This window comes from Carcharhinus amblyrhynchos, unplaced genomic scaffold (assembly GCF_965287045.1).
Source record: "Carcharhinus amblyrhynchos unplaced genomic scaffold, sCarAmb.v2.hapA scaffold_39, whole genome shotgun sequence".
In the NCBI taxonomy this organism is placed as follows: Eukaryota; Metazoa; Chordata; class Chondrichthyes; order Carcharhiniformes; family Carcharhinidae; genus Carcharhinus; species Carcharhinus amblyrhynchos.
In genome coordinates, this window is record NW_027649780.1 from 5,236,492 (window position 1) to 5,247,769 (window position 11,278).

General features: G+C 45.4%; 1 protein-coding gene across 1 annotated transcript in view; it reads right to left on the reverse strand.

Moving 5' to 3' along the window:
• Window positions 1-11,230, reverse strand: part of LOC145363549 (uncharacterized) — a 55,334-nt gene extending 44,104 nt beyond the window's left edge. The window contains exons 1-4 of the mRNA XM_080218734.1: window positions 10,169-11,230; window positions 9,698-9,829; window positions 7,927-8,191; window positions 665-814 (exon numbers count right to left, since the gene is read on the reverse strand). Coding sequence (XP_080074860.1) covers window positions 665-814; window positions 7,927-8,191; window positions 9,698-9,829; window positions 10,169-11,103 — 1,482 coding nt within the window. The 5' untranslated portion in view covers window positions 11,104-11,230. The remainder of the gene's footprint in view (window positions 1-664; window positions 815-7,926; window positions 8,192-9,697; window positions 9,830-10,168) is intronic.
• Between the last annotated feature and the right edge of the window lie 48 nt (window positions 11,231-11,278).

Genomic DNA, 11,278 nt, shown 5'->3' on the forward strand with positions numbered 1-11,278 from the left:
TCACGGATTCGCATTGCCTAATGGAATCTTTCAATGCCATGACACTTTGAAAGTAATAAATTACGCAGCCACCTCAAGGCTACACACTATCTAAGTGTGGTAAATAAATAAATAACTTGTGCTTATTTAAAACCAGAGTGATTAACAATGAGGAATATTTTAGGGACACATTGTCATAAGAGGGACAGGCAAAATGAGGAACATTCAATTGTTTCACTGATTCATTCTCTGGGGACCCAGTGTTACACCACAGACATGACCATGCATGCACCCTGCTGCCCAAGGTGGTAGCCGTTAACCTAGAATCAGAGAATCCTACAGTGCAGGAGGAGGTCATTTGGCCCATTGAGTCTGCAGACCCTATCCCCATAAACACCATGCATTTACCGCAGCTAGTCCCCCCGACACTATTTAGCACGGCCAATCCCACTAACCCGCACATCTTTCAGACTGTGGGAGGGAACTGGAGCACCCGGAGGAAACCCACGCAGACACGGGGAGAATGTGCAAACTCCACACAGACAGTCACCCGAGGCCGGGAATTGAACCCAGGACCCTGGAGCTGCGAGGCAGCGGTGCTAACCCTCTGTGCCACGTGGGCCTGTTCCCGGGAATAACTCCCCGGAGCTGCAACCTCGAGTCTGATGCTGGGCTTGCAGTTTACTCCCAGGCCGGCTCCCGGTTCCCATTCCCTCCCTCCGCCCCACTGACTCTCACCCGCTGATAGAACCAGCGCCTCCCGCACCCGCAGGGCTCCGAGCGAAGTGACACCGCGCATGCTCCGGATACAGCAACGCGCCTGCGCATTGGGCTCCTGTGGCGTGAGTAGGGCACTTTCACAGCCGCGGTGAATGCTGGGTAATCGCAGGGCCATTCACAAAATCCGGCGGCGCAGAAAGAGGCCCAAAGAGTCTGCACCGACCACAATCCCACCCAGGCCCTACCCCCGCATCCCTACATATTTTAACCACGAATCCCTCTAACCTAAGCATTTCAGGACACTAAAGGGGCAAGTTTAGCATGGCCAATCAACCTAACCCGCACATCTTTGGCCATTGAAGTCACGTACTGGAGATGCAATCAGTGTTACCAAATGGAGATGAATTGACAAATGCACGAAGATTCTTTATTATTTATTTTCTCCCACCCTCTAACCTTGATCTTCTTTGTTCCACCCCATCCGTTATATTAAGAGTTCAATAGATGAAGTAATGCTATTGGAAAGAACATAAGAACATAAGAAATAGGAGCAGGAGTAGGCCATCCAGCCCTTCAAGCCTGCCCCGCCATTCAATAAGATCATGGCTGATCTGTCGTGTCTCAGTTCCACATTCCCGCCCTCTCCCCATAACCCTTAATCCCCTCGCTTATCAAAAACCCAAAGACCAAGGTCATTAAGTCAGCACTACAAATTCTGTTCCCTAACTACTAAGTCCATCCCTATGGGGTAATGTTGAGAAACATTTCCCTTGTTCATCAAGCCAGGAGTCTTTATTCCTAAGTGAGAAAGAGATAAGTGGACGTATTAATGAGAGGCAACATAGTTTTGTGAAGGGGAGGTCATGTCTCACTAACTTGATTTTTGGAGGAAGTGATGAAGATGATTGATAAAGATAGGGCAGTGGATGTTATATACAGGGACTTCAGTAAGGCCTTTGACAAGGTCCCTCATGGCAGACTGGTGCAGAACTTGAAATCGCAGGAGATCAGATGTGAGCTAGCAAGGTGGATACAGAACTGGCTCAGTCATAGTAGATGGCAGCAGTGGAAGGGTGCGATTCTGAATGGAGGGCTGTGACAAGTGGTATTACTCAGAAATCAGTGCTGGGACATTTGCTGTTTGTAATATATATAAATGACTTGGAGGAAAAAGTAACTGGTTTGATTATTAAGTTTGTGGATGACACAAAGGTTGGTGGATTTGCAGATAGTGATGAGGACCATCAGAGGATACAGCAGGATATAGATTGGTTGGAAAACTTGGGAGAAGAGATGGCAGATGGAGTTTAATCCAGACAAATGTGAGGTAATGCATTTTGGAAGATCTAGTACAGGTAGGAAATATACAGTAAATGGCAGAACCCTTAAGAGTATTTATAGGCAAAGGGTGTACAGGTGCACAGGTCACTGAAAGTGGCAACGCAGGTGAAGTTGGTCAAGGAGGCATATGGCATACTTGCCTTCATCAGCCGGGGCACTGAGTTCAAAAATTGGCAAGTCACGTTGCATCTTTATAGAACCTCAGTTAGGCCACACTATTCAATTCTGCTCGCCACACTACCAGAAGGATGTGAGGGCTTTGGAGAGGGTACAGAAAAGATTTGGTAGGATGTTGCCTGGCATGGAGGGCATTAGCTATAAGGAGAGGTTGGAGAAACTTGGTTTGTTCTCACTGGAATGGTAGAAGTTGAGGGGCAACCTGATAGAAGTCTACAAGATTATGAGGGGCATGGACAGAATGGATAGTCAGAAGCTTTTTTCCACAGTGAGAGTCAATTATGAGGGGCACAGGTTTAAGGTGCGAGGGACAAGCTTTAAAGGAGACATACGAGCCAAGTTTTTTTTTACACAGAGGGTGGTGGGTGCCTGGAACTCGCTGCCAGGGGAAGGTAATGAAAGCAGATACGACAGACACTTTTAAGGGGTGTCGTGACAAATACACGAATAGAATGGAAATAGTCCCCAGAAGGGTAGGGGGCTTTAATTCAGTTGGGCGGAGGGCCTGTTTCAGTGCTGTAATTTTCTTTGTTCTTTCTTTATAGATACAAATTATAGGAATCCTTCTGTGTATAATAAATTTCTGAAGTTTTCATTACGTTATTAGACTGATTTCTTACAGGTCTCCCATCTTGAGAAAGGATTATCTTTACTGTCCACTCAAAAACTGATTTCTGATTAACCCAGCGATTCTAAACTGCAAGCTTGTTTTCCTAATTCCATAGATAAGAAAACTAAAGGTACTAGAATGATCACAATCAGCAACACAAGCCCTTGAGTTGCCACCACAAATAATACTTTGCCAGTGTTATAATCGAGGTCAGAAACTCTAAGGTACTTTATGAAGTCAGTCTGGACCACAGGTTTTGCAGTTTGAATGTGGCTGGGGTAAACATACAATGTTTCACTGCAGGTATGATTCGAATGACTCCCAGGGAGATTTTATCAAACAAAGTTTATTTAAGAATACAGTTAACACAGAAAGAAAATTAGCAATCACAAACAAGAAAACAACCATGATATTGTATAAATCTTAACAACTAAATGCACTATTCCAATATGACAAGTTTCCCTAAAACATACACCCGTCACGGGTTTAGCACAGAAAATAAGAATGCTCATGTGATTCTGGAGACTAGTTTTTTGGTTGGAATAGAAACTCTGACTTCACCATTCTGGAAACTCCCAGCACTATGAGATAGAGATAAAGCCACAGCTGGCATTACTTTGCAAATCACCAACATCAGAACTTTTTACTCCAGGAAGGCAAGAAAAAACTGCTTCCAATATAGCAGAATTTTAATACCAGGGAGAGAGTCACAGAAATACTGCCTTTCAGTCTGAAGTCCAAACACCTTCTAACTAATCAGCAACCAAATCTGAAAGTAAGAACCGTCCAACCTGACCTATCAATCATTCTTACTGCAACACTTCAAAAAAGGTGGTAAACTCACAAAGTGCATTAGGCCCAGATTAAAGATAAGCAAAATCCTATTTAAACCATTTAAGCAGCAATTTCAGGACATCCAAACAAACAGCCAGTGCCACAATGAAAAACAAAGGCCTGCTTCCAAACTACAGAAAACATGATTTAAAAATACAGTTTTTAAATGCACAATAGCATCACAACAGTAAATGTGACAACCATCGACTTTGATTCAACCTCCCCATCTGCAGATTACCTCACATAATTCTAAATTGTTGACGAGTCGTAAATACATCTGGTTCAAACATTCAAGGACAAACTTCAAAGATTCTCCAGCTCCCTGCTTGCCTGCATCCACTTGGTGGATATTTTCAAAATACAGGTTTAGATCACTCTTCAGCTTAAGTTTACTCCCTCTGATAGATACCAGTGTGTTTCATTCTATCCTCATGGTTTTAAAGTCAGTTCCTCTTGTGCAAAATATGTCAACATCTTGACAATTTAAATCATCTTCCCATTCTGCTGACAATGCTGTTCTGTTGTCGAATAGCTGAACGGGTCTGTTCTTCAGTGCAGAGGCACATGTTAGTTACACCACGTGATGTATCACAACTGCAGTCACACCGATATCCCAAAGGCTGTTCCATGTACCAGCTGAGACACCCATTCCTAGATTTTCAAGTGATCTCAAGGGGGTCTCTATCTGAAAAATGTTTGCTTATCTCTCTCTGTACAGTTCCAATGTCTTCAGGTGGAGGCCAGGTTATCTGATTCAGTTTGTTTTAAAGTTCACAAGCAAGGGGACAAACATCTCCAAGTGAAGACTACTACTTGACTCGTCTACACTTTCCCGACTTCTACAAGAACATATGTGGATATCCTGTTTGTCTATTCCATTGAACTAGACCCAGAATGAATTACTTCAATTTCCCATGTTTTGGTGTGAATTTTTTCCATGTTTGATTCCAAAGATGTGCTAGTTAGGTTCCTTCCACAGTCTAAAGATCTGCGGGTTAGGTTGATTGGCCGTGCTAAAATTGCACCTTAGTGTCCTGAGCTGTGTAGATTACAGGGATTAGTGGGTAAATATAGAACTTAGAACATTACAGCACAGTACAGGCCCTTCGGCCTGCAATGTTGTGCTGACCACTGGAACGAATCTAATGACCCTTTAACCTAAACTATTCCAATATTATCCATATGCCTATCCACTGACCATTTGAACGCCCTTAAAGTTGGCGAGTCCACAACTGCTGCAGGCAGGGCATTCCACGCCCTTACTACCCTCTGAGTGAAGAACCTACCTCTGACATTCATCCTGTAATTACTACCCCTCAATTTAAAGCTATGTCCCCTCGTGTTAGCCATCACCATCCGAGGAAAAAGGCTCTCGCTGTCCACCCTATCTAATCCTCTAATCATCTTGTATGCCTCAATTAGGTCACCTCTTAACCTTCTTCTCGCTAATGAAAACAACCTCAAGTCCCTCAGCCTTTCCTCATAAGACCTTCCCACCATACCGGGCAACATCCTGGTAAACCTCTGCACCTTTTCCAGTGCTTCCATATCTTTCTTATAATGTGGCGACCAAATATGTAGGGATATGGGGGTAGGGCCTGGGTGGGATTGTGGTCGGTACAGGCTCAATGGGTTGAACGGCCTCTTTCTGTGTTGTAGGGATCCTATGATTTCTATGAAATGTGGCTTCCCATTCTCTCTGTTTCAGAAGGATGCGGAAACTTTTCTAATTGAACACTCACACAATAGTGTATTTTGAGATCAGAGACAGAAGTACAGGTAGTTGTATCAGTTTGGGGTAACACTCATATCTCCAATTCTCAGGAACTTTGATTTAAATGATAACAAATGGGATGAAGTCAAATCTTCAAAAAGCAGAATTTTTGGTTGAAGTTGTCACCGTGCCGTCTGATTATAAAAGGGTGAAGCAAATATTCCAATTGTGTCAACATTTTTTTCAGATCAAAGGTGAACCAAACACCATTTTGATCTTTGCGTTTCCAATTGTTTTGGCATTTTTTTTCTCAGTTTATCCAAAATGTTATTTTTTTTTAATTCTTCAAGTGTTTTTCTAAATAAATATACGTCGTAACTCAAGGAAAATTATGCCACAGAAGTTAGTTTTCACAGGTAAGTGTCAACCTTCTTAGATCAGTAAGAGTTAAAGAGGATGAAGCTTCCCTCAGCTTGTGAGCTCCGAAGTACAACTTCAAAGCTGAAGAAGTTAAGAATCAAACATTTTGGTGCCTTTTCCAATTGGACAAGTAAATTGTAATTCACACTGAAAGGTTTACTTTCACTCAGTAATCAGAACATTTCATTTTTCCTCAGCATTTTAGATTCAATACCAATTGTTCACTTCTCTTGTAGCAGGTGTGTGGAGAAGGTCGTGTTCACTGTAGATCTGTCAGCACAGAAACCGTACTGTGCTTCTGGATACACTCGGTCTGCAAGAGCTGGAGCCTTTTAAAACATGGCCCTGGTGAAGGCCTTCCTAAGGAGTGAGATGTTGCTGTAGTTGTTGCAATCTCCTTTGTCACTGCATGCATCGTATATCGTGAAGATTTGTGTGTCAAATATCTCCTCTGGAACAGGTCCTACCTCCCAACAGAGAAGCCGGAGGTTATGAAAGTGTGGCGGTCGATGGGACTCTGCGTCTGAGCAGCTCAGCTGGAACCCCATCCTTGCCGGGAGCTTTACCGCTCGCTCAGCAATCAATGGCCTATTTCCAGCTCAAGTGATGAGGGTTCCCTGTCCAACTCAACCACGATAGGAAGCTGCAGGAGAGTCAGACAGAGACTGAGAGATGTCTGTCTCACAGGAGTACAGCTCACGGACGTGTTCAACCCAGTGGGACATCTGTTTACTTCTGTCGGTGAGAATGTTGCCACCTGCCAATTTCAGGGGAACAATTTGGTGATTGTAAGACAAAGTATCACATGCATCCCATTATACATAGCACAGAGATATTCATTATCACAGGCAGTTTGGAATTATCGGTGTAGGATTGTCCAGTGTTCATTAACAGAGTATCTCCCTGTTTTCAGAGTTTCTGATGCAGTTTTCCAGTTGTTGTGTTTATGTTGTACATCAGGCTGCCTTTGCCTTTTGCTTCAATGACAGATGTTATCACTGCTGAATGAATCTCAAACCAGTCTTTGTTGTGGGTTCCAGCTTTACCAAATGTTGCTGCTGTGTCAGAAATGAGTGAACTTAGGGACCTCCAAGATTCAGCAGCTTCAATGCTAATTGTTAAGGATTTTATTAAGATGTAAGGACAGCACGGTCGCACAGTGCTTAGGGATGGCACGGTGCTTAGGGGTGGCACAATAGCACAGTGGTTAGCACTGCTGCTTCACAGTGCCAGGGAGTTGGGTTCGATTCCCAGCTTGGGCCAATGTGTGTGTGGAGTTTACACATTCTGTTTGTGTCTGCGTGCTCCAGTTTCCTCCCACAGTCCAAAGATGTGCAGGTTAGGTTGATTGGTCATGCTAAAATTACCTCTTAGTGTGCTGAGATGTGTAGGTTAGAGGGATTAACAGGTAAATATGTAGGGATATGGGGGTAGGGCCTGGGTGGGATTGTGGGTAGTGCAGACTCAATGGGCCAAATGGCCTCTTTCTGCACTGTAGGGTTTCTATGATTTAACAATGCCTGTACAATATTTCACTATTGTGTTTATGTTCCTTCGTAACTTAATTTCATAATGGACGTGTACTGTGAAGACATCAGTCAGAATTATTAGCAAGAATTAATCAGGACTTTTCTAATTGGAGATGTTAATTAGTGGACCCTCTCTCACACTGATTTGCATCAAAAGATTAATTAATTTAGAACATAGAAAAAAACTACAGCACAAACAGTCCCTTCGGCCCACAAGTTGCGTCCATCATATCGTAGGATTGAAGTAAAGTCCATAATTTTATGTTGAACAGGTTCTTGCTGAAGATTCTTGAATTTTGGGGAAAGATCACAGAAGCGGCTTTTAAAAACAGACATTGCAGCTCCATAAATCAGTGACATCTCCCGAATACTAAACTCCAGCCAGTTACAGGAATGTTAATATCAGCAAAAATCAACCAAAATACTGTCAGACTTCAATCCTGATGTGATTTACAGCAGAATCTAATCCCTGCAGTCATTTGTGAATGCACTGGTGTCTGAGCAGGCTGGAGGACCTTGTGAATGCCTTTCCACACAAGGAGCAGGTAAAAGGCCTCTCCCCAGAGTGAGTGCGTTGGTGAGTCAGAAGGTTGGATGATTACTCGAAACTCTTTCCACAGGTACTGCAGCTGAACGGATTCTCCTGAGTGTGAATGCGGTGGTGGGACTAGAGGGTGAATAACCGAGCGAATCCCTTCCCACACACCGAGCAGGTGAACGGTCTCTCCCCAGCGTGGGTGCACTGCTGTCCAGTCAGGGTTGATGACTGCCTGGAACTCTTTCCACAGGAGGTGCAGGTAGAACAGTTTCTGCTCAATGTGAATTCGCTGATGTGTCCAAAGGCCAGATGACCGAGTGAATCTCCCGCTGCACACAGAGCAGGTGAACGGCTTCACCCCAGTGTGAATTCGCTGGTGTGTAGCGAGGCTGGATGTGCTGTTGAATCTCTTCCCACAGTACGTGCAGCTGAAGGGCCTCTCCTCAGTGTGAATTCTCTGGCGTAACATCAGGTAGGTTGTCTTGGTAAATTTCTTCCCACACACACACACAACAGACGAATGGCTTCTCCCCTGTGTGACTGCATTGATGGATTTCCAGCTGGAAAGAAGACTTGAATCCCTTACCACAGTCCCTACATTTCCAAGTTTTTCCAGGGTGCTGGTGTCATTCTGTCTCTCCAGGTTAGAGGATCAATTGAAGCCTCATCCACGCATAGTAAACGTGTACAGTTTCTCCCAGCTGTGAATGGTGTGATGTTTTTTCAGGCTGCGTAACTGGTTAAGGCTCTTTCCATAGTCAGTTCATTGGAACACTCTCACTCGGGGGTGTGTGTGTGTGTGTGTGTGTGTGTGTGTCTTGGTGTCGCTCCAGTTGCACTGATGTTTGAAATCATTTCCACAGATAAACATTTCTCCTTCCACATTCACAGACTGATAAACAATCAAGTGACTCAAACCAAGATCTTTGTTTTCGAGATTTGCACCGACAAATCTTTCCCCTGTCATACGTGTAAAAAGAGTTTACAAGATTAATCACAGCCAATCCAAAATAGAAATTCTGAACAGATAATTCTAGTTTCTCTGGAGCATTTTCTTCCTCTTTTGTTCCCCGACATTTGTAAAGCCTCGCCCCACAAACTCTCCCTCCTCCCTGGGCTGAAATCCAAACTCATCTCACCCTCTCTTTCCTCCATCCCAGTCTTCTCCCTCCCTCCGCTCTGTGCAGGCTCAAGGGAGATTATTTTCTCTCCAGGTCACTGGGATCCCGAAGAGTGGCGGGCCTTCGGTTCACTGCTACTGTTGGATGCAGAGGCCAATCTGTCAGAGGCAGGTTCTGCCACAAGTGCCACATATGAAGCAGCACGGTAGCAGAATGGTTAGCACTGCTGCTTCACAGCTCCAGGGTCCTGGGTTCGATTCCCGGTCTCGGGTCACTGTCTGTGTGGAGTTTGCACATTCTCCTCGTGTCTGCGTGGGTTTCCTCCGGGTGCTCTGGTTTCCTCCCACAGTCCAAAGATGTGCGGGTTAGGCTGATTGGCCGCACTAAGAAATTGCCCCTTAGTGTCCTGAGATGTGTAGGTTAGAGGGATTAGCGGGTAAAATATGTAGGGATATGGGGGTAGGGCCTGGGTGGGATTGTGGTTCGGTGCAGGCTCAATGGGCCAAATGGCTTCTTTCTGTACTGTTGGGTTCCTATGATTTGTAAAGCCTCGTACCACAAACTCTCCCTCTTCCCTGGGCTGAAATTCAAACTCATCTCACCCTCTCGTTCCTCCACCCCAGTTTTCTCCCTCCCCACTGTTCTGTGCCGAATCAAGGGAGATTGCTTTCTCTCCAGATCACTGGGATCCGTCGCTCTCCGGTTCACTGTTACCGTTGGCTGCAGAGACCAAATCTGTCAGAGGCAGGTTCGGCCACAAGTGCCACGTATGAAGTGATTCTCCGGTTCTGGTTGTTTTCAGCACTGGCACTTGTTGCCGAGATGCTGGGGTAACCTTCCTCCAGCCTGTAAATGTGGCAGAGTCACCTCCACGTGATAAAAACCCGTATCCTTGGGAGACACTGAATTGTAGATTTTGCATCAAAGATCAATTTAGGATTGAAGTGTAAAGTTCATAATTTTATTGTAAGCAAGTTGCTGCTGAGAGTTCTTGAATTCAGCTGAAAGATCACAGGTTGTGCCTTTAGAAAGGGACACTGTAGTCCCGGAGATCAGTGCCATCTATGGAATATTAAACTTCAGCCAGTTATAGGGTTGTTAATACCAACAGACACAAGCTTAAAATTGTCCAACTTGGATATAACGAACATTAGCAGAAACGGCAGAATCTATTCTCTCAGTCACATGTGGATGCGCTCATGTGTCACTAGGCTGCAGGAGCGAGTGAATCCTTTCCCACACACACAGCAGGTGAATGGTCTCTCCCCAGTGTGAACTCGCTGGTGTACAAAGAGGGCAGACGAAGACCTGAAACTCTTTCCACAGTCAGAGCAGCTGAACGGCTTCTCTTCAGAGTGAATTTGCTGGTGTGCCTTGAGGCTGGATGACACAGTGAATCCCTTCCCACACACCGAGCAGGTGAACGGTCTCTCCCCGGTGTGAACTCGCTGGTGCTCAACGAGGGCGTACGACTGCTTGAAACTCTTCCCACAGGAGGTGCAGCTGAATGGCCTCTCCCCGGTGTGAACCCGCTGGTGACTCACCAGACTGGATGACTGAGTGAATCCCTGTCCGCAGACTAAACAGGTGAAAGGCTTCTCCCCAGTGTGAATTCGCTGGTGTTCCTCGAGGCTGTGCGAATATCTGAACCTCTTTTCACAGGACGTGCAGCTAAACGGCTTTTCTTCAGAGTGAATTCGCTGGTGGGTCACCAGGTTGGAGGACTTTGTGAATCCCTTCCCACACATGGAGCAGGTGAACGGCCTCTCCCCAGTGTGAACGCGCTGATGTTGACTGAGGTCGGAAGAAGATCTGAAATTTTTCCCACAGCGAGTGCAGCTGAACAGCCTCTCCTCCGTGTGAGTGCGCTGGTGTAACATGAGGCCGGTTGGCTGAGTAAATCCCTTTCCGCATATGGAACAGGTGAATGGCCGCTCCCCAGTGTGAATGCGCCGGTGGTTGTCCAACAGGGACGGGTAATTGAATCCTTTCCCACAGTCCTCACATTTCCACGGTTTCTCTAAGGCGCCGGCCCCAGTGTGACTGCGTCTATGGTATTCCAGCCGTGATCTATAACTGAATCCTTTCCCACAATCACTACAGTTCCACGGTTTCTCCATGGTGCTGGTGCCCTTGTGTCTCTCCAGCTTGGATGCTTGCACACAGAGGACGTGTACAGTTTTCTCCTTGCTGTGATGTTTTATCAGGCTGTGTAACTGGTTAAAGTTCTTTTCGCAGTCAGTGCACTTGAACTTGGGTGTGTGTGCGTGTGTGTCTCTGCTTTTCCAGTCACGT